The following is a 23,595-nucleotide window of genomic DNA, read 5'->3' on the forward strand; positions in this document are numbered from 1 at the left end:
TTTAGATATATAGATATTTAGAAATATTTAGAGATATTATTAAATTTTAAATGATAATTTATACTATCATCAAAAATATTTATTTCTATTACTATTATATGTAAGGTATAATACAGGTCTAGTGTAAAAGCATATTCCAATCAGCTCTTCATAGTGTTACATTATAGCCTTAATGATTTGAGAATTGTCCTTGTGTGAAAAGTCAAGTGATGATTAACCAAATTATAAAGAATGAGAACCATTTTTGTATACAAATTGCCATATCAAGAATTGTTGAGTACAAAAGAAACAAATACCTTCTTTGTTCTTTTTCAGGCCTGTTTCTTTGAGAAAATCTAAAATATGCTTAATTATTTAGAACCTTTCTCTTAAAAGCATTCTTGAATAGGTAAAAATAGCATGCTAAGTCAAGTATTACAAGAATGATACAGAGTTTTTAAAAGGTGATTAAGAAAGTAAATTAATGAAGATTCTTAAGTAGAGATGTATTTTGAATTGACTCTTAAAAATTGAGTTAGAAAAATACTTGCTTTTGAAACACTGAATATTTAATAACCTATATCAGTTTTCATATAACTTTAGTCCTGTGGTGTTTGACATGAATTATTCTTGATTTATGTAGGAACACAAGGTGCTTCTGACTGGCACACCTCTCCAAAATACAGTAGAAGAACTGTTCAGTCTTCTTCACTTTCTGGAACCTTTAAGGTTTCCTTCTGAATCAACATTTATGCAAGAATTTGGGGATCTGAAAACAGAGGAGCAGGTATCCTCATTGGTCTTTGTAAATAAGACCATCAACCCTCTTATCACTGTGATTGTTTATGTGAGTTTGTAACTGCATGTGCATTTGTGTTTATATCTTTTCATCCTTTTCTTATGCAGGTGCAGAAACTTCAGGCTATTCTAAAGCCAATGATGTTGAGAAGATTGAAAGAAGATGTGGAAAAGAAGCTGGCACCAAAGGAAGAAACCATCATTGAAGTGGAACTTACTAACATTCAGAAGAAATACTACCGGGCTATTTTGGAGAAGAACTTCTCATTTTTATCCAAAGGAGCAGGGCAGACTAATGTCCCTAACTTGGTCAATACCATGATGGAGCTCAGGAAGTGCTGTAATCATCCGTATCTTATTAAAGGTAGCTAAAAAGGATTATTTCCTTGAACAAATACTCATGAATTAAAAAAAAATTTAAAAACCCACTACGGGAGGCACCTGGGTGGCTCAGTGGGTTAAAGCCTCTACCTTCAGTTCAGGTCATGATCCCAGCGTCCTGGGATTGAGCCCCACATCGGGCTCTCTGCTCAGCGGGGAGCCTGCTTCCTCCTCTCTCTGCCTGCCTCTCTGCCTACTTGTGATCTCTGTCTGTCAGGTAAATAAATAAAATCTTTAAAAATTAAAAAAAAAAAAAACTTACTATGCTGCAATGGCTGTTACAAGGAAAGGCAGCAATGCTCTAGCTCCCCACTCTGGTGCTCTGAGGGGGTACAGGTGTTTCAGAATGAGGGCACCCCATGATCAGTTGCATGCCAGCCTACTGGAACTGGACTCGCATTCAGTCTAACCTGGACTGGATTTCCTTCTCCAGTTGAATCCTCCTCCTGGGCAAAGACAGCAGAGTCTACCTTTGGGCCTCTGGATTCCTCCTCCCCCCACACCCCCTGGTCTCTTTCCAGCCAGTCCAGGTCTCCAGTTAGTGTCTCAGCTTTTGGACTATAGTGATGTTACTTTTTAAGGTCTTATTAGGTTCTTTGCTAGTGTTCTCTCTGTGTATCTTTTCACTCATTCCTGAGAATATATTTCCATCTTTATCCAGGACCCGTGGTTTCTTAGCCCTGGAGCTCACTCTCTTGCAGTCCTATTACTTAATGACCAGATGGGTGAAGGGAAGGTAGAGAGCCTTTAGTGCTGATTGGACTGTCTGAGGAAGAATGCATCACAAAGACCTATAACTTGACTTCCCTTTTAATTGTACTTGTTTCCTTGTTTTGATGGCCAGCAGGATACCCATAGACACATCCAGATTGACTGTGATCACCCTTTCGTGAGGATGACTGTTTTATTGGTGTTTAAACAGGAGGTGTTTGTTTAAAAATACATGTTCACTCATGTAGGTTAGAACCACATTTTCATTAATTCTTTCCCTAATAGCATTCATTAAACTTTTAGCAAACGTAAATTTATATAGGGCATTAAGCCAGAGGTCTGGAGAGATCAAAAGTTGCTCTAGGACATTGTCCACATCCTCAGTGGAATTATAGTCTAGTGTTGATGGGTGTTTAGCCACAAACATAAATAATTCTAATGAAAACAGTATACTTGTCATCAGAAAGTTTTAATGTATTACAGAAGCCCAGAGGAGCACTAATAACCATTTTTTTAAAAAGAAAGCAACCAGGGGTTGTGTGTATCTGTGCACTGTTGCTATCTTCTTACGTTTCTTTGGCAGGTGCTGAGGAGAAAATACTTGGAGAATTTAGAGATACATATAATCCAGCTGCTTCTGATTTTCATCTTCAAGCAATGATCCAGTCTGCTGGTAAATTGGTCCTTATTGATAAATTGCTTCCCAAAATGAAAGCCGGAGGTCATAAAGTGCTCATCTTCTCTCAGATGGTACGCTGCCTGGACATCCTGGAGGACTATCTCATTCATAAAAGGTAAGGCATAGGATTCATCTACTGAATTATCTGTGAATTACATGAAGGATATGCTATTCAGGATTTTGCATCATTGTACTGTAATCTGTCTTTATGCATCTATTGCTCTTTATCTAGGTAAGAACCCATTTAAATCTGAGTAAAGGTAGTTTACAATTACGAGTCAGGTGTTCCTCTAACCTACATATGTTGCAAATAGTAGGCGGGGCTAAGGAGATTGATGAAGAAACCTTTGTAAATTGACAAGTATTTGTTGACTTAAGAATGGGTTTATTAGTGTCCATCTTACTTGATGTAAATCTTACAGTAATGACACTTTAAATGAACCGTCTTCAAAAATTAAAAAAGGTTCAGTACCTTTTCACATCTTTCATTGTTGTAATGAGAACCTGAACTTGCTACACTTTGACTCTCACTGTATACCATTTGACCCTTGTTCATGCTTTCAGTCTTTTCTCATTTGTTTCATGTGGGGTTTGATTTTGTTTTGGTGCGCGACGGTAAGATATTCTTCAATACTGTCTAACTAGCATCTAGATGAATAGGATATTCATCGTGGGTTATTTTCTCATAACGTTAGTGCTCCAGTCAGATACCAACATGTGACCCTGAAAGAGAATCTAAAGATGTGACTTTAGATTTTGGTTTTGACCCTTATATATAAGTAAAGGTCTGTAGTAATTTAGATTATCAGAAGTTGTGCAGTTCATTTTTATTTTTCATTTATTTCTAGTTCTGTTTTTAGTGTCAGTGTTTTACTCTTTGGTCTAATTCCAAAATGTATTTTATTCCCAACTTCATATCACATAAGTAAGAAGGAAGATAAAATTTCAGTATTCCTAAAAATACCTATTCTTACTTTTTCTTGATTTCCTGATACAAAGAACTTCATAAAATAAAGATGAACTTCATGGAAAACCCCAAATATCTTTAATGTCACATTATTAGAAGTCACACCCCATCTCACAGGTACTGGAGACAACAGTGAGCTCCTCCTGAGACTCTAATAAATTCTTTTTGTAAAGAAGTATCTTGAACCAGAAGAGGTGTGGCAAATATCCTGTGTATTCTTCTTCTAGTTTCTAAATTTTTATATATTTTAATTTTATTAATGGCTGTCCATTTCTGAATTTTATGTAAATGAGGAAAGATAAAAGAAGTTAAAAATTAACTGCTTAACAGTAATTCACTCTAAAGAAATGGCATTCTACAGCAAGTGTTAGAATGTTCTAGACAACAGGGTTTTTTACCTAAATTCTTAATGTTTCAAATATTGTTAATATCTTGAAAATCTGTTAAATGAGGCAAAAAGCCTTATTACTATTTTCAAATCCTTTCAATAAGTACTTATTTAAAAAGTTGAAAAAAATATTAGTATTTCAGTTCGCCCTTGGTAGATACAATTTACAATCAAGTATATCTTGAGATGGGTGCCTGGGTGGCTTAGTGGGTTAAACCTCTGCCTTCAACTCACATCATGATCCCAGGGTCCTGGGATTAGCCCCATGGTCCTGCTTCCTGCTCACCGGGAGTCTGCTTCTCCCTCCCTCTGCTTGCACTTTTTCTTGCTCTCTCTTGATCTTTCAAATAAATAAAATCTAAAAAAAAAAAAATAAAGTATATCTTGAGAGATTAACATGATTGAGACAGAGAAACATTGGTAGGCTTCTTGAACTTCTATGAAAGTCTTTGCTTTTTATTAAAAAAAAAAAGTCATTATATACTATATCATAATGAGGTCAGTAAGGTAGTTTTTGCGTGTTTAATTCCAGCTTCTGAAAATGATATTCATTGTGATGGCATTTTACCTATACAAGAGGAATGCAAAGATTTTGTATCTTTATATTACTTGTGTTTCCTCCCTACCACCAGCACTGAGAATTATAAAACCGTAGAAACTAGTTGGGGTGATATTGCCTCTTAATTTTATAGTAAACATAATGTTGCAAGGAAACTGACTTTACATTTGATAAAGTGTGTCTTTATTTTCATTATATTCATTAACTAAATTTATGACATTTCATTTGATAGATACTTATATGAGCGAATCGATGGAAGGGTTAGAGGGAATCTTCGACAAGCTGCTATAGATCGATTTAGTAAACCTGATTCAGATCGATTTGTTTTCCTTCTGTGTACCCGAGCTGGTGGGTTGGGCATCAACCTAACTGCTGCTGATACGTGTATAATTTTTGATTCTGATTGGAATCCTCAGAATGACCTGCAGGTAAATACATTGCTTGGCAAAAGAATTAAATTTCTTTTTTCATTCCTAGAACTGTTTTTGATCCTCAACCTCTTGTTTTTTTCTGAACAAACGAACATGTATGTTTCCCTAAGGAATATTTCTGCCAAATCAAATAGATTAAATTATCTTAATTTTAATTTAATGACAAGAAAATATACTTATCTAGATTATGTGTCTTCTAAGTAGGTTTATCTACTTGAGTACAATATTTGTTTGAAGTATATTATGTAAATTTGAGAGAAGCCTAAGCTTTAAGAGTGACTTCTTTGTGGGGCACCTGGGTGGCTCAGTTGGTTAAGTGTCTGCTTGGTTTCAGCTCAGGTGCTGATCGTAGGGTGGTAAAGATTGAGGCCTACCTTGGGCTCTACACTCAACGTGGAACCCACTTGAGTGTCTCTCTCCCTCTGCCCCTCCCTTGCCCCACATGCACAAGTGTGTGCTCTTGCTCACTCGTTCTCTCTCTCTCCCCTTCCCTCCCTTTCTCCCTCCCTTTCTCCCAAATAAATAAATAAGTCCTTTTTTAAAAGTTCAGAATCTTTCTTTCTGAAAAATAAGTACTTATCTTACTTTTATCTTCTCAATTATCAATATAGTATCATCTGCATAGAATTAAGACCTAATAGACTATGCCTTTTTATGAAATACTGTAAAAATTTAAGATACATGTCTAAGTTAAGATAGTACTTGGACCTCATAGAAACAGGAGTATTAATATTAGTAGGGTGATGAAATAGCATCAAAGTTTGTAGAAGATAAGCATCTGGGATAGATATGAGAACAAAGATTAAGAAATTCTTTTATTTTTCATGGTAGACTTTGTTGTATTATAATTAATATTATTACTTTAAGCTGTTATAATACCAAATACGGTAAATTTTTACTGAGAATATACCTAGCTCAATAAAAAATAAGGTTTTAACCTCTCATTTGTGTAACTATATGTAATCTAGTTCAAAATATCAAAGATCCAAAATTAATAGACCAGCGACACACTCTTCCTGTAAAAGGCCAGGTAGCAAGTATTTGAGGCTTTTGTGGATTACATAAGGAGTCTGCCATACGTGCTTTGTCATTTGTGTTTATGGTCCCTTAAAAGCGTAGAAGCCATTCTTAGTTGGCAGGCCAATTTTGGTCCACAGGGTATAGTTTACCAATCTCTAAGAGAAACCCAAATTATAATTTTTTGCCTTTTGGATGCATGTTTATACTTACACAGTCTATAGCACATTTGATGTTCTAAAAGTTAATCTAAAATAAAATCACATGAGAGAACCTGAGGAGAAACGGGACAAACTATATCAGACTCCCCAATTTCTTCCTCTCACTTGGTTTTTTCGTACTTACTGCTAATGTAAATCTAGCCTTCATAGACCAATGAAAAATTTGGCCTCTTATACTTTCCCTACACCTGGAGCAAGGTTCTTCACCCACAATTCTGAGTTGTAAAAAGCACAAAGAGTATATGATAGAATAAAGATGTCAGCAGAGTATAGCATCAATGCCACCTGTTAAGTTTAAAGCCACAAATTATAATTTAGTCTTCTGAAGGTAATGGGAAGGTGATTAGCAATTTGTGAGAAAGCCACTGATTCCTTGAAACCTTTAGAGTCTAAATTTAAAACATAAATTTTAAGTTTTGTGGAACCCCAAGATAAAATAAGAAGTTCTTGGGGCACTTGGTGGTTCAGATGGGTAAGCGTCCAACTCTTGAATTCAGCTCAGATCATAACCTCAGGGTTGTCGAGCCTCAGCCTCCAAGCTGATGTGGAACCTGCATAAGACTTTCTCTCCCTCTCCTGCCCCTGCCCCCCTTTCTCTCTCTCTCACTTTCTCCCCCGTCTCTGAAAAAAATAAAGTTCTTATATAATCTCCGAGGTCTCTACTTCCAATGCATATGCATATTAAGTAATTAGTTATTTTCTTGTTTAAGTAAAATTATGTCTCTGGAGATACTCACCTTAAGTTTTTATCCCCCTCCAAATTACCCAGCATAACTAAAATGTATTGAAAAGTTTATTGATAATGTAGTAGAAAAAACTCGAGAAATTCAGAGTTATGTTTTAAGTTTAAAGGTTGAGTTGTCAGCAGCTAAAAATAATCTGTTCATAGCAGTTTACATTCCTGTCTAAAGGTATTTTGATGATACCCTCTTTAAAAACATTAATTCTTCATGGATTTATTTATATTCTCTGAAATACAAGCTTAAATTTTAACTTACTGCTGATTATGGAATCATTTCTCATTTTAGTAAGCACTACCTTAATTTCTAGAAAAAGGTTATAGCTAATTCTATAGCAAGAGTTTCTAAAAATTCTTCCATACTTTTATATTCCATTGAGATAGTTTATTGTTAAATGCCTTTTGTGTAATCCCCTTTGTGCTACTTTGTAAAGTAAACTGAATCTGTAACTTCATTTTTTATAGGCCCAAGCTCGTTGCCACAGAATTGGTCAGAATAAAGCAGTTAAAGTCTACCGACTAGTAACTCGTAACTCATATGAGAGAGAGATGTTTGACCGAGCCAGTCTGAAACTGGGTCTAGATAAGGCTGTGTTACAGAGCATGAGTGGAAGAGAAAGTAATGTTGGTGGTGTATGTATATTTTCTTTTCACTTGTAGTGTTTGTGTTCTTACTTGCATTTAATTTTAACTTCAGGTAGTATATCATTTAATTTTGATCCATACTGAATGCAAAATACTTTCATGTAAGGAGGCATTTCAGAATAGACCTGTATTTAGTTAATGCTTATGAATTCTGTCCTGTCTGTATTGCTCCAGTGCTCATGAATTCTAAGAATGTTTTCAAGGCTGAACTTCTTTGCTCTGCTTTTAGGATGTTTGTATCATGGCATAGCAAAACAGAATTTGTGAATTTTTCTGCATTATTTCTATAAACAGCTTTTTCATATTTTTGTGTCAGACTACTGGCATTGGCTTTGTTTTGTTTTATATGATTTTGGGGAGCATGTTTTCCCCTCAAGATTGTTACCCTATATCTAGTGCTTGTAACAGCTATAGAATGCTAGTACTAAAAAGAACCTTCAGAGGTTATCTGCCCCATAGGCTTTGTCATAACTGCAGCTATTAGAGGCACATGGCAAATACTACTTTAAAGATAATAAGAAAGAAGTCAGCAGCTTCAATGTGTTCTTTCAGAGAATTCTCTCTTGTATATATGATAAACCCCAGAGGCAGTTTAAACTTGACTCCGTGTACATTTTGGAAAATTTGGGGGATGGTTTCTCATTTTAGGAACTGCATAATAATACTGTTACCAAAATTATTTTCTCTTTAGATTCAACAGCTTTCCAAAAAGGAAATAGAAGATCTGCTTCGAAGAGGTGCTTACGGTGCGATTATGGAGGAAGAAGATGAAGGCTCTAAATTCTGTGAGGAGGATATCGATCAGATTTTACTACGTCGGACAAAAACTATAACAATTGAGTCAGAAGGACGTGGGTCAACATTTGCCAAGGTAACAGTGAGTGATATTTTATAAATATACTAGTAATGTTGACAATTTAAAAAATTTCCCTCTTTTAGTCTATTAATTATTTGCAGAGTATATATTAAACATACTTAATATTTAAATAAAGTAAATTAGCTTAGAAGCAGAAGGTTATATATTCTTTTCCTTCATTTTTTTTTTCTGACCTCTGATATCAAATTTCACATGCATTCTTCTGATCCTAGTGAAATGGAATAAGTATAATAACCAAAAATCGTTCTATGCATTAATCAGAATAGAACATTTAAAACCAGATTTAGAAATTAAAGAACATATATGCTGAAGCCAGAGCAAAATGTGGGTAATAGTGTAGGAGGTTAACTCATCTTAAATTAACTGACTATAATTTAAAGTATTTAAAGAAGAGAAAGGATTTCTAATTTCATCTTAAATACTTAAATCTAATTTGAGGAGGGTAAAACGAAATTTGTGTCTTGAAAGGAAGTGTTCATAACAGTCTACCTTATTTTGGGAAAACATTTCAAAAGTTTACTAACTGCCTTTATATTCACCCCCCCTTTTTTTTTATAAAGAGATATGGGGTAAACCTATATCTTGTATTTATCTGAAGAGTTTCTTATTACAGAATTCTGTCGCCTGCAGTGGTTCATACAGGTTTTCTCTTTTCCCCTTCCTTTCCTTTCTGTAGCCTCCTCTCCACTTTCACTCCAGAAGAGTCTCTTTATCTTTAGGAGAATTCTGTTTTAGAGCAAGTACTGTAGATACTGCACCCAAAGTAATACCAGTCTTCTAGTGAAAACTTTTCTCTTGCATTCAATCAGCAAACTAATGAAGTCATGTGTCAGGTACCTTGCTACATCCTGGGAATACTAGAATGAAAGGATTCTAGTTGCTGAAAAAAAGCAAAGAAGGAGATGATTAATTTTGCGTAAAATAGAAGAGCCAGAGATTCAGGAAAGCCTTTGCAGAGAAAATCACATCTGAGCTGAGTCTTGAAGGAAGCGTGAGTTTCACTGTGTTACAGGGAGAGTCACAGAAATGAGTCGTGTGTTCCTAAAGTACAAGTAAGATTTGAAGGAATATGGTACAGGCATTATAGGTGCACGGGGTGAATTAAATGGAGATAAAAATGAAGGGATTAGGGAGGTCAGACCCAAATTGTGAAGGGCTCAAAAAAATTCCATTTTGAGGAATTTGAACTTGATCCTGAGGCAGTTAAAAAGCTTTTAAATCCCTTCAAGCAGAAAATGGACATAATGAATGCAGTTGAGGAGTTTAACTCTAGCAGCAGTGTGGAGAATGAGTTTGAAAGGAGAAGAACTGGAGGCAAGGATACCAGGTAAGAGGCTTATATCGGATATGGTGATGGGTGAGTAGGGTAGTGGAGCACCACTTGAATCAACGGGAATTGATGACCCGTTAGAAATGTATGGAAGTGGGGAGTCAAAGGGACTTGAAGATTTCTGGCTCAAATAGTATGGAGGGTCATGGAATCATTAAGTAAGCTAGAGAATTCACGAGAAGGAAGTTTATGTGGAGAAAACAAAATACCGGAGGCTCTTGTATCTGTGGCACTTACAGGGGATTCAGGTGGAGGTGTCCAGGAGAGTTGCCTAGGAAACAGACAGATTTGAGAGTTCACAGAGAAGAAATCAGAAGAAAGTAGTATTGTGGAAACAAAAAGAATACTGCAGAAGAATAAGGCTGAGAACTACAACTGGTCACCACTGGACTCTAACTGCTTTCATGAGAAATCTTGTTTACTTGGGATTCCTTGGCTATACCCAAGTTGTCAACATACTGTGCAGATAGTACAGAAATCACCTTTGTTGGTTACGCTGCGCCTAGAGATACTTTCCTTAAAGGTTTTTTTTTTTTTTCTATTTTAATTAATGTAGACATGAGTAAAGTGTTTAATGACCACAGGTGATTCCAAGTTTCCTCATGTACAGTGTTAATGAAAATCATTATGGAAAACCAGTACACTAGAGTTTGATTTCTGACTCATAAGCCGAGTGACTGTGGACAATTAACCTTTAAGAGACTTTCTTGTCTTTAAAGAGGAGAGCGTCATAATCTTGCTTGGCCTTTTCCACTTTATAGTAAAGTGCTGTATGAGTATTATTTTATTCAAGTATACTCTAATCATAACCAGCTGTGCTGTAAGAATGTGAAATACTTAAACATTTAAATTTCTATTTGAAAAACCCTCAGACCATGGAGTAATTTGTATTTGAAAAGAAGGCTGACTGAAGAGGCACTTCAGTGGTTAAGGAAGTCCAGAGAGTTTGCCTGTAGTTGTCTTGGAATTTGTTCATTTCCACTGTTGTGAGCGAATGCCACTGTATGGTGGACATTTGGCATATTAGAATACGGCACCTCTGTACAGGGGTACCGAAGATGCAAAGTTGATAGTATTTTATACTTTCTCTGGAATTTCCAAAGATTTCCTCTATGTTTAATTGTTTTAAAGTGGTTTGGATACATAAAGTAATTTCAGTCTTTCTTTGCATTATCAAAGTTTTTTTTTATGAAAAGCTCTATATATGCAGAGTACATAATAAGACTCTTTATTTAGACTTAGTACCTATCCAGCAAATGAAACTCAGTATTGGTAGCTTCGTTTGTAAGTGGTTCTATCACCTAAACCTTGTTTTGAGATACTTTTGTAAGGGCAATCAGGTGGACCCAAAAAATAGAGAAAATTTTTCTCATTTGATTTCTGTATTTTCTGGTAGAGAACAAGACTTTGAATCACTTAATTCACAAAAACAAAGCAGTCTATGTATCAAGCTTCAGTGAATTGCATATTTGTAAGGGCCCTTCTGTGGCGCCCACTGTCCTTCTGCTACCTTCTGATGTAGGAAGATGGATTTCTGCATTTAAAAAGTCTTCCCTACGCAAACAATGAATCATGGAACACTACATCAAAAACTAATGATGCGGGTGCCTGGGTGGCTCAATGAGTTAAGCCTCTGCCTTCAGCTCAGGTCATGATCTCAGGGATCAAGCCCACGTCAGGCTCCCTGCTCAGCAAAGAGTCTGCTTCTCCCTCTCCCTCTGTCTGCTGCTCTGCCTACTTGTGTTCTCTCTCTCTGTCAAATAAATAAGAAAAAATCTTAAAAAAAAAAAGAAAAAAATGATATATGGTGACTAACATAACAGAATTAAAAATAATAATAAAAATAAAAAGTCTTCCCTTGTAAATAATAAAAGGATTTAATGATTGAGGGAAAACATTTAAAGAAAAATATTTTTAGAGGAACTAGGATATTAAGATTTAACATTTGGAAGTAATCAGTATACCTGTACGATGACATCTTCTACAATAGGAATTTTATTTCTGTAGGCATTCATTACAGTCCTTGAGAATTTTGGAAGTCATCTTCAAAATAAGTTGTATGTCATTTAACAATAGTGTCTAGAATTCTTTAGAAGTTTTTTTTTTTTTTAATTTTATTTGAAAAATAAATATATCATTTTTCTTATAATGAATATAACAGAAGCTACTGAATTGTGATGTATAGTTTCTTCCAGGTAAATTATTTTAATTATCAGTAGTTATGTGGTAGCAGAATAAAAGCAATTATCTACTGCAACATAAAATTATTTTAAGGTTAGCAACCATAAGCTTGATTTCAAAAATTTAATTGTTTCTCTTTAACGGCTTTTTGTATTCAATGCCCATGTAAAGCAGATGCTCATTTGCCAGATCTGTTAAATCTCAAGAAGCAAGTGTCAATGAAACTATAATATAAAATAAAACCCTATGAACTTCAGTGAACTTTTCAGTGTTTCTGGAAATTGAAGAGTTTATAGTAATGAAAGTATGGATGTCCTATGTCCTCACTTAAGAAAAATTCATTTCTGAATTAATAAGTAGACATCCCCTCATGGTTTAGGAATTACTTGAGTAAAGTTAAATGTCTATTCCTTATATTCAATCATAACACTTTGATTGTCATGCAGATGATAAGGGCTACTACTTTTCATTTCATTAGGCTAGTTAGCCTGTATTCTTTTTAAGTTGGATATGAGTTTGTATAATGAGTGGTTTATCATTAAGAGGTATCTCATTGTATTATTTCCTGTTGCCCCTGTAACAAATAACCAGAACACAAATTATTCTCTTATACTTGTGGATGTCAGAAGTCCAAAATGAGTCTTGTAGGGCTAAAACTCAAGGTGTCAATAGGGCTGGTTTCTTCCGATGCTCTAGGGGGGAATCTGTTTGTTATCTCTTCCACCTTTTACAAGTGCCTGCATTTTGTGGCTTGTGACCATATTATTCCAATCTCTGCTTTTGTTGTCACAAAAATCTTTTCCTCTTTCCCTCTTATAAGGACAGTTGTGATTATATTTAGGGCTCACCTGTATAATACAGGCTAATCTCCCCATTTCAAAAATTATTAACTTTATCACATCTGCCAAGCCTCTTTTGCCATAAACATTCACAAGGATCCAGGATAATATTTCACCACTTGCTGTACACAAGCATCTTAATAACCTAGCCTCAAAAGCATGTTTGATGGAAGGAACGTACTTACTACTTGGTAAGCAGTGTCATGAACAGAATCTTAAAGTTCAGCAAGAAGCACTTAGGATTTTAATTTCGTTCCTACTCGTTAGGTGCAATATTAAAATTCAGACTACAAATATAGACAGTGGTATAATGAAACCTATGCCCTTGTCTCCTAGCTTCATTTATCAGCAATTATCAACTCATGCCAAGCTTGCTTCGTCATTACTCTCTCCATCTTTCATATTATTTTAAAGGAAATCCCAGACATTATATATACAAACATATATATAAGATCTATGAAAATTTCTTCAACACAGCCACAGTACTTATTATGTTTAAAAATAGGGTCTCCTGCATGGCTCAGTTAAACGTCTGCCTTCAGCTCAGGTCATGGTCCCAGGGTCCTGGGATCGAGTCCTGCATCAGGCTCCCTGCTCAGCGGGGAGCCTTCTTCTCCCTCAGCCTCCTGGTCTCTCTGTCTCTCTCTCCAATAAATAAATAAATAAATAAAATCTTTTGAGATGCCTGGGTGGCTCAGGTGGCTAAGCGGCTGCCTTTGGCTCAGGTCATGATCCCAGCGTCCTGGGATCGAGTCCCACATCGGGCTCCTTGTTCGGCGGGGAGCCTGCTTCTCCCTCTGCCTCTGCTGCTACTCTGCCTGCCTGTGCTCTCTCTCTCTCTCTCTCTCTCTCTGGCAAATAAATAAATAAAATCTTTTTAAATAAATAAATAAAATCTTTTAAGTTCAATGAAATAATAAAGATAAAATTATCAGGGCCCCTAAGTGGTGCAGTCAGCTGAGCATCTCTTTATTTCATTCAGCTCAGGTCATAATCTCGATCAGTAATTCGTCATATCATCGGTTTTCCAGTGTTCAAATTTTCAGAGTTCCAGTCTTCTTTTGAATGTCATAAATAGCTTGCTTGTTTATAGCTGTTTTATTATCTCTTTAATGTGTAATTTTCTGCATTTTAAAATTCCATCAAAATGGGTTTTTTAATGAAGATTTTTATCATTTGATTATATCCCAGATAATTAGTCATTATCTTAAAGCCATTTACGAATTATATTCTCCTTTGAAAATTATGTGACTGTATTCTTCCCTTTAATTCTTGTAAGTGTTACCATGCGTTTTCCAGGCTCTTTCTTTTTTAAAGCACCATGTATCTTCACTACTTCTTTATAAAGCACTTTATAAAGCACTTTAATGACTTTCCTTGAAGTAGCATATCTGTTTTCAGGAACTTAAGGTGCAAATAATGGTTATTAGTTTTTAAGTTCCAGTGTTGAGCTGTAAATATCTAGTTTCTTCCAACTAAAAGACTGTATAATTTATACAATATTTAAGAAAGTAAATCAGTTATTTTTTTCTTTTGTTCCTCTGTAATCTCTTAAACTTTTACAATGGCTATGCAGTATTTTTGTTGTAAGGAAAAGTATTTTTAATGTAAAGACAGATGGTGACTTTTTTTTCTCATATCCTGTATTACATTTTCTTTAGGAGGCATATCTATCTAAAAATATGATAGAAATAAAGTAGTATACCAGAAAATGAACTGTATGGGGCAAGCAGGTTTGAAATTTCTTGTGCTAACCTAATTTCTTAATACTCATATAGTGTTTCTAGAAAGCATATCTCTGCCCTATGTAGTTTCTTCACCAAAAGGATTTGATCTTTACTTACCAAAAGCTTGAGCTAAACAAAAGTAATAACTTACTTAATCTTTTCCTAAATCCACAGCCTGTGTTGGCAGTGAGGCTTTTGCCTTAGCATTTGCTGTGCTGCGTTTCAGGCCATCCCATTTGGCACATCTTTTAAATGTATGTGTGTATGATGAATTCATATTCTATCCCCAGTAAAAGTGAAGAGATGATGTTGTGAATATACTGTGGTAGATTTTCCTCTAAGCGTCATAACATTTTAAGAAACTGCCATTATGTGTTTCAGGCAAGCTTTGTGGCATCTGGGAATCGGACAGATATTTCCTTAGATGATCCCAACTTCTGGCAAAAATGGGCTAAAAAGGCAGAAATAGATATAGATGCCATCAGTGGCAGAGTAAGTATTTCTTTCCCTTTAAAAAAAAATCACCTATTGGGAAACTTCGGTACTATTATTGTAATATTTTAAGGTATTCAACTGTGTACTTACTGAAATAAATTTATCTGAATAAATAAATTGATGTGCGGTATTAAAATGAGCACCTGTTGAGCCAGACACCGCTTCAGTTTAATACCTCCGATATCTGCCGTGATTGGTGGTAATGCAGGGGAAGTTTAAGTTCGGATATGTATATTCTTTTTTTTCTTTTTTTTTTTTTTTTTTTTTTTTTGTCAGACAGAGATCACAAGTAAGCAGAGAGACAGACAGAGAGAGAGGAAGGGAAGCAGGCTCCTGGCCAAGCAGAAAGCCCAATGTGGGGCTTGATCCCAGGACCCTGGGATCATGACCTGAGGCGAAGGCAGAGGCTTTAACCCACTGAGCCACCCAGGCGCCCCCGGATATTTATATTCTTAAAAGTACAATGTTTTTCAATTTTTAAAATGTCTTTAAATCATCAGTTACTTTGATTTTGCTCTTTAACTTTGTTTTCTTGGAGTCTGCTCCCATTAATGATGATCAGTCAGATATAAAAGGAGATTCCCTTAGAATTAAGAAAGGACCAAAAAGCTAAAGAACAGTTTGTAGAACTGATAATAACATAACTGTTTACTTCATAAGACATCTAATTATTGTGTAGGAATCAGTGTTTGCAGCTTACGCATTATCAAGATAATATAAAAAAGAATATAAAAAAGAATTTTATATTAAGCATTGGTGCATGGGATCTATTTTAACAGCCTTTTAAAATGTAAAACTTTACAGTGAGAAATAACACCACTACCATACATCATCATTATTACTTAATATATTTCAGAAATAGAAGTAATTCTATATGGAACAAATAAGTAAATTTGAAAAGATATTTATAAAACATCATTGGGTATGCATGTTTATATGCCTAAAAAGGCAGGGAAATCTTAAAGCCATTATCAAAATTAATAAATGAGTTTAATGAATTAACTGGATGAAAAATAAATATGCCATTTAGTCTTCTTAAATATCAGTACTAATAGAAGTAGAAAAATACAATGGAAGAAAACATCTATTCACTGTAGAAAAAAAGTTACAAAACATTTAGGGGTATACCTACTGACAGATGTGTATGATTTTAGTAAAGTGAATTATCAAATTTAATTGCAAGATTTCTCCGTTGGAAATTGAAAACTACATATTTTAAACATTTTTAGAATTTATAAGCATAGAAATGCAACCCAAATTAAAAGCTAACAGTTGTTTCATATAACCAAATGATATCTAAACTTCCCCTGGAAAAATGAATTGTCAAAAATATTAAATGGACTTTTAGGAACCTGTCTTTCAGCAAAAATCGTACATGTTCAGTGATGATACAGTACAGTGATGCTCATTGCCACATTCTTTGTTTTAGAAAAAATGTGCAAACTAATTAAATTTCTTATGATAGAGGATTAATACATCTTTTACTATTTAATGCAATAAGTAAAAATAATCATGTATATCCCTATGTACTACTGGCCCAGAAAGACCTCCAAAACAGTTAAATTTTAAGAGAGGGAGATGTGGAATGATGCTTATAGCATATTTATTTATGATTTTTCAAAAGGAGATATTGGGAACCCACAGACATTCCTATGTATTTATGCAGTAGTGCAGCTAGAGCATACTGTGAGTCAAGGACCATTCTCACAGTAGGGCTCATGTGCACAAGACAGATCAACAACTGCTTTGATAGAGCTTACGGATTCTGGTGGGTGAGACAGAAATAGACACATACATAAGATGATATCAGAGAGGGAAGAGAATAGAATAGTCAGATGGTTGGGAATGCTGGGAGGTGTGACAGCATGAAATCAGGTGGTCAGGGGAGGTCACTGAGGGGACAGTTGTGCTAAGATTGAATGACCAGAAAGAGCCAACAATGTAAAGACTCAAGGAAAATCTTTCAAGGTGCAGGGGATGGCATTGAGCTGCTGGTGGAAATAAGCTCCGTTGTATTCCAGAAATAGAAGTGACATTGTGGCGGAATGTAGGCAGTTAGTGAGGAGGTGATAGGCAAGGTCAGAGACCATAGGTATGGGTCATAGCATAGGGCCTTGAAGATTACTCTGAAGATTTAAGCACTTTATAACTAAACTTATGTATGCATGTATTTACTTAATACTTGTATAATTACATTTTCTTATTTATATTTCACCAAAAAATTTAAAGTTTTTCTGAAAATTAAGTACAGAGAAGACAGACTAGTGTTGTTTATTACATGTTAAGCCATTATTAAAATATTGTAAGGGAAACATAATTAAAACAACATGATATTGAGAAAAAGTACAAAGAACAAAGAACAGAAAAAAGATCAAATTATATGTTTTAGTAAAGAAATGGTATTAGAGAAAAAGGAATTATTTAATAATCATGATTAGGACTTTGACTTAACACTGGGGGGACATTATAGTGATGTACTCCATGCCAAGTAAACTCCAGTTTGTGATGAATTTTTTAAAAATTTTTTTGAAAGTAGGGCACCTGGGTGGCTCAGTCAGTGAAGCATCTGCCTTCGGTTCAAATCGTGATCCCAGAGTCTTGGGATCAAGCCCCACATCAGGCTTCCTGCTCAGCAGAGAGCCTGCTTCCTCTTTCTCCCTCTGTTGCTCCCCCTGCTTGTGTGCTGGCTTGCTCTCTGTCTCTGTTTTTCTCTCTTAAATAAATAAAATCTTAACAACAACAAATAAAATAAAAATTTTTGAATAGAAAAACTAGATTTCTGTTTTATCAAATACTTGGTGAGAAAACATTCTAAATTAAAAAAATATCATGGGGCACCTGGGTGGTTCAGTTGTTAAACTGAGGTCCCGGGGTCCTGGGATTGAGCCCTGCATTGGGCTCCCTGCTCGGCGGGAAGTCTACTTCTCCCTCTCCTACTCTCCTTGCTTGTGTTCCCTCTCTTGCTGTGTCTCTCTCCATCAAATAAATAAATCTATAAAAAAAAAAAACCACAAAGGAAATGATTGGCATATTCATATATAAGACTAAGAAGTATATAATGGACAACAGAAAGGCAGTCAGACTAGTGAGACTTACTTATAGCAGAAGTGTACATGAAAGTTAATATCTTTATTATATGAAAGCCAGTATAAGGTGATCAGAATCATAGCAAAATCAAGGGAACCTGGATGGCTCATTCGGTTGAGCGTCTAGCTCTTGATTTCAGCTCAAGTCATGATCTCAGGGCCCTGGGATCAAGTCCAGCATTGGGCTCTGCACTCAGCAGGGAGTCTGCTTGAGATTCTCTCTCCCGCTCTGTCCCTCTTCGCATTTGCCCACTTTCTCTCAAATAAATAAATCTTTAAAAAGGAAACATACCAAAAAAATCTCAAATGATTGTGGGCAAAAGATGTTTGAAATTTTACTCAAAAAATACAGTTAGGGTTTTGTTTTGTTTGGTCTTTTATTTTAATTTTTAAAGAAGCTGGGGCTGGGCAAAGGGACAACTCTTTCTTACTGAAGAAGGTCAGTTAACAGAATAAGATACAGAAGGAATAAGAAAACAATCCTACCATTGGCCTACCACAGCCATAACAGCAGCGGACGGGCCATTGATGAATTCTAAAATTAATGGATGAGACTGAGGGAGAAACAGACCTTTTATATATCCTCAAAGTATATCTTTCTAACTTAGAAACTTTTCATTAAAGGTAAAAAGCATATCACCTTAAAAGTTGTTTTGAATGAATTAAATGGAATGAACATGATGAGGTTTATATACTTATTACCTTGCTTTTTGTATATTAATTTAACTTTTGGAAATGACTAAAACATGTTTCTGGATCTATAAAATATTTATACCCTTTGACCAATATTTCAGTCCTGGATATTTCCCCTTTCTGGGATTTATCTCTGGGATAAAGTAAGGTTAACAAAGATTTATTTGAGCATTATTTATTTTTAAAAAATTGAAAACAATCTAAACCACAAATTAAATAAGGAAAGTTAAGATGCATAAATGTAGTTTAATAATATATTTTATAGTTATTATAGAAGCATAACCCAATAACTCATTTTAATAATAAAGCCAGATACCAAATTCTTTTCATCCTGTGACTGTAAAGTCACAATATTTTATGCATATGATAATAAGGATTATAAAGGAATATAAAAATTTTTAAGTTGATTTGGTAGCTTGATGAAATTGTTAGTAATTTCTGTTTTCTGGCTTTTTATAATTATTCTCTGTACCATTTGAAAGGTGAAACTGTAAAAACACCATTGTAAGCAAAATAGTAAAATGACCATCAAGTAATACCTATTAAATTTTACAGAACAGCTTGGTTATTGACACTCCAAGAATTAGGAAGCAAACAAGACCCTTTAGTGCCACAAAAGATGAATTGGCTGAATTATCTGAAGCCGAAAGTGAAGGAGATGAAAAGCCCAAACTCCGGAGACCCTGTGACCGTTCCAATGGCTATGGAAGAACTGAATGCTTTAGAGTAGAGAAAAATCTTCTAGTTTATGGGTAAAATACTATTTTTTAAAATTTTTTATTTTTTATAAACATATATTTTTATCCCCAGGGGTACAGGTCTGTGAATCACCAGGTTTACACACTTCACAGCACTCACCAAAGCACATACCCTCCCCAATTAAAATACTATTTTTAATGTTTCTTGTTAGTAGTATGCTATATGAAGTTACAGAAAACATATAATATATTCTACTGTATTTTTTATCTTGTTAGAATCAATAAAATCTGTTTAAAGTACCCTAAATTTGTTATGTTTAACATATATTTATTAGCAGAATGATGGAATATCCTTAAGTTGTAAATTATAAATGTATCACTGAAGTCAAATTCCTTCTTCTGAGACTTGCATATTTAGTAATATTAAATGGATAATCTTGTTATCCATTACTGAATAAGATACACTTGAAATCACTCTCCCATGACTCTGCATTTTACTCACAGAGGTGGGAGGAAGGCTTTATTAGATAAATCCTATTAATGATAATATGTGGGGTTTTCATGCCAACATGTGGGCAGTTTTCTGTAGAACTTGACTCAATATTAATGTAAATATACTTTTTTAACCAGATGGGGCCGATGGAGAGAGATTCTGTCTCACGGCCGTTTTAAAAGACAGCTGAACGAGCACGATGTAGAAATAATTTGCCGAGCCCTTTTAGCATATTGCCTTGTTCACTACCGAGGAGATGAGAAAATTAAAGGCTTCATATGGGATCTCATTACTCCAACGGAAGATGGGCAGACACGAGAGCTACAGAATCACCTAGGTAAGAAGATTCTTGCTTCTTTGCAAATTTACTTTTGGTTATGTAGGTAGCACTTACCAGAGTACCCTGTAAAATATGGAAACACTATAGATAACATTACAGAACCCTTACACTTCCCTCTCCATGCAAGTTCCAACTTAGAAAATGCCAACTTCTCAGTTTGGTTGGGTTTTCCACGCAGCTTTACCTGCAGCTCTTCATCACACGGTCTTCCCGTCTGTCATCATGTAGATCCATCTCATTTTTAAAACTCCTTTTTAGTAGTTCGTAGTGCCGACATCCTGTAGCTAATTATTTAGCATCTGCTTTAATGACGGGCACTTAGGACATCCCCAGTTGTTGGACAGTTTTCCTTCTGCATGGCGAACAAATTTTCCACTGAGATACCTACCAAGAAATGGAATTGTTGAGGTACAGCATTTATACATCCCTAACACCGAAAATGTAGTCTGGGGATTGATAGTATCAGCATTTCCTGGGAGCTTCTTCAAAATACAGAATCTTAGGCAGCACACTTATTGAATCAGAACTTACATTTTAGGGCGCCTGGGTGGCTCAGTGGGTTAAGCCGCTGCCTTCGGCTCAGGTCATAATCTCAGGGTCCTGGGATTGAGTCCTGCATCAGGCTCTCTGCTCAGCGGGGAGCTTGCTTCCCTCTCTCTCCCTCTTTCTGCCTGCCTCTCCATCTACTCTCTGTCAAATAAATAAAATCTTCAAAAAAAAAAAAGAACTTATATTTTAACAAGTTTCTTCGCAATTAGTATGTATATTAAATTTGGGAAACATTGATATACATTTTAAGTTTTCATCAGTACTTTAATTAGCCACCAGATATGGCTGTACCAATTTACAGTTGTGTCAGAGATACATATATAAGCATTTTTTCTCTACATCGTTTCTAATAGAATGTTCTTTTCTGCTTGAAGTAATTCTTTCAGAGCATAAAGTAATTGAATTTTCTGTAAAGATAAAAAAAGATTACTACGCCCTGAAATTTGTGTTACAGTTTTGTTCTATTTAATCAACACATACCTGCTACAGTGCCTCCTATATGCTTCTTGTGCAAGGTATTGAGAAGAGAAGAAGAAGCAAGACCCCTGAGCTCAGGAACTTTCCATTCCAGCCAGGTAGACAGACATAATAAGAAAGTAGATAAATAATTTCAGAATGCGCTAAGCATTGTGAAATAAGTAAGTGCTGAGATGGAGAAGAACAGAAAGCGCCTGTTTTGAATTAGAGTGGTCCCTGGAGGCTGTCTTAATAGGGGGCAGTGAAATTAGTAATGTGAAGAGTGGACTTCTGATAAAGACGGAAGATTGACACAAGTGTATCACTCTTTCTTGAAACTCCACTTACATGTCAATAATGAGAAAAAAATTAAGGCATTACGCTTGATCTATTCTACAGGCAAAAGTCCTAGTTTCCTCAACAGACAAAAGGGTTGGATAGAGAGGCTATCTATAAACCAGTGGTTCTCAACCAGACATGATTTTGCACCCAGTCCTGCCACCATTCAGCGTTGTCACTGCTTTGAGCATGTTACTAGCATCTAGTAGGTAGAGGCCAAGAGGGCAAAGACCCTCCTATGATGAAGAATGATGCAGCTCAAAATACCAATAGTACTGAGACTGACAACCCTGCTATCACCTAAAATATTTGCGAGTCCTTAGCCAGTTGCAGTGTGGGGGCCTGATCTGGATCCTGACTAAGACCAACAACCCAGAGTTGTTTTTAAATTATTGTTATTATTCATTAGATAATAGTAAATGCGAATATCAAGTATTAGGGAAGTATTATTGCATTTCTTAGGGCCAGTCATGGTGTTTTTTTAAAAGGAGGCCATGTACTATCACTAAGAGATACTCAGATGTTTATTATCAAAATGAGTGATGTCTTAGATTTACTTCAAAATAATGTGGAAGGTTGGGGAGTGAACAGGGTATGGATGAAACAAACTTGCCATCAGCTGGTAATTATTAAAGTTGGATGATGGGACATAGTGATCTGTCATATTATTCTGTCTGTATTTGAATATGCTTAATTCCATGATTAAAAAATAAATAGGCATAAACCCTCAAAAGAAGAGCGAGAGGGGGAGAGGAAATAGCAACACAATTTTGGAAGAAAATAGATGAGTGGCTACTAACTCAGGCAACCAGAGAGAACTAAATCTCACGTCAGCAGAAGAGGACTGGACTATAGAACAGTATTTGTAGTAACAGAGTATAAAGTACAATTTAAGGTGAAAGGCATTGATTAGGTTAAAAAAGAGATCCATAAAAGAACATATAACAGGGGGTGCCTGGCTGTCCCTCCCCCCTAAAAAAGAAGAAGAAATAACAAGTACAAACTTCATACACTAAAGAAAATAGTCTCAAAATATAAATACAAAATTGCCAAAATTTTAGGAAGAAATGGACAAGTCCACATCAAGCTTCTATTTACCGTTGTGAAACTCCTAGCTGGTGGAGTATAGCAAGGAAAAGATATAGGAGATACGAACTGAAAGGAATCAAAAGTGTATTTTTTAGTAATTGTTAAAAATTATAAGTGAAATAGCTCTAGTGTCGTTGAAGATTCATAGGTAAGCAGTGGTATACATGCAGTGACAGTCGTGCGGTACATTTTTACATGGCAGGAAAATAGATAAATTATAGCCTCATGAGTCAGCAAGTATAAATATCAAAAAGATACCAACATAATCAACAAGTTGCCGAATTGCTTGTGTTATATAATGTCTGAAAACTTAAATATTCCTCCAACTCACACGTACGGACATGGAATGACTAGACAAACTCAGGATAGTGAGTTAGGAAGGAAAGAGTGAGTTGGGCTTCACTGTGTACTTACTTCCTTTAATGAAAAACGGACCAGATATGGAATACGTTATGATTAAGAGTAAGAATACTTTGTATTTCTGAACTATTTCAGGGGCACGTAGGTGACTGAGTCGGTTAACTGTCCAACTCTTGGTGTCAGTTCAGGTCATGATCTTATGACCCACCTTGCGGGGGGTGGGGGGGTCCGTGCTCAGCAGGAAGTCTGCTTGAGGGTTCGCTCCCTGTGCTTATTCTTCCCACTTCTGTTTGTTCTCTCTCTCTCTCTCAAATAAATAAATCTTCAAAAAAATGAATGTTACAGGTCCCCAGCTGGCTCAGTCAGTAGAACATGTGACTCTTTTTTTTTTTTTAAGATTTTTATTTATTTATTTGACAGACAGAGATCACAAGTAGGCAGAGAGAGAGGGAAGCAGGCTCCCTGCTGAGCAGAGAGCCCAATGCGGGACTCGATCCCAGGACCCTGAGATCACGACCTGAGCTGAAG

The 23,595-nt window shown here is 35.6% G+C and overlaps 1 protein-coding gene across 12 annotated transcripts in view; it reads left to right on the plus strand.

Moving 5' to 3' along the window:
- CHD9 (chromodomain helicase DNA binding protein 9) overlaps positions 1–23,595 on the plus strand; it is a 222,708-nt gene that overhangs the window by 156,008 nt on the left and 43,105 nt on the right. For 11 of the 12 annotated variants that reach the window (XM_059381331.1, XM_059381335.1, XM_059381334.1 and 8 more), the window contains 9 exons: positions 623–766; positions 886–1,141; positions 2,453–2,663; positions 4,695–4,890; positions 7,336–7,503; positions 8,207–8,386; positions 14,851–14,961; positions 19,299–19,495; positions 20,072–20,271. In XM_059381331.1, the coding sequence (XP_059237314.1) occupies positions 623–766; positions 886–1,141; positions 2,453–2,663; positions 4,695–4,890; positions 7,336–7,503; positions 8,207–8,386; positions 14,851–14,961; positions 19,299–19,495; positions 20,072–20,271 (1,663 nt within the window). The remainder of the gene's footprint in view (positions 1–622; positions 767–885; positions 1,142–2,452; positions 2,664–4,694; positions 4,891–7,335; positions 7,504–8,206; positions 8,387–14,850; positions 14,962–19,298; positions 19,496–20,071; positions 20,272–23,595) is intronic. The other variant, XM_059381337.1, reaches the window with a different exon arrangement.

Source organism: Mustela nigripes, chromosome 17, assembly GCF_022355385.1.
Source record: "Mustela nigripes isolate SB6536 chromosome 17, MUSNIG.SB6536, whole genome shotgun sequence".
Taxonomy (NCBI): Eukaryota; Metazoa; Chordata; class Mammalia; order Carnivora; family Mustelidae; genus Mustela; species Mustela nigripes.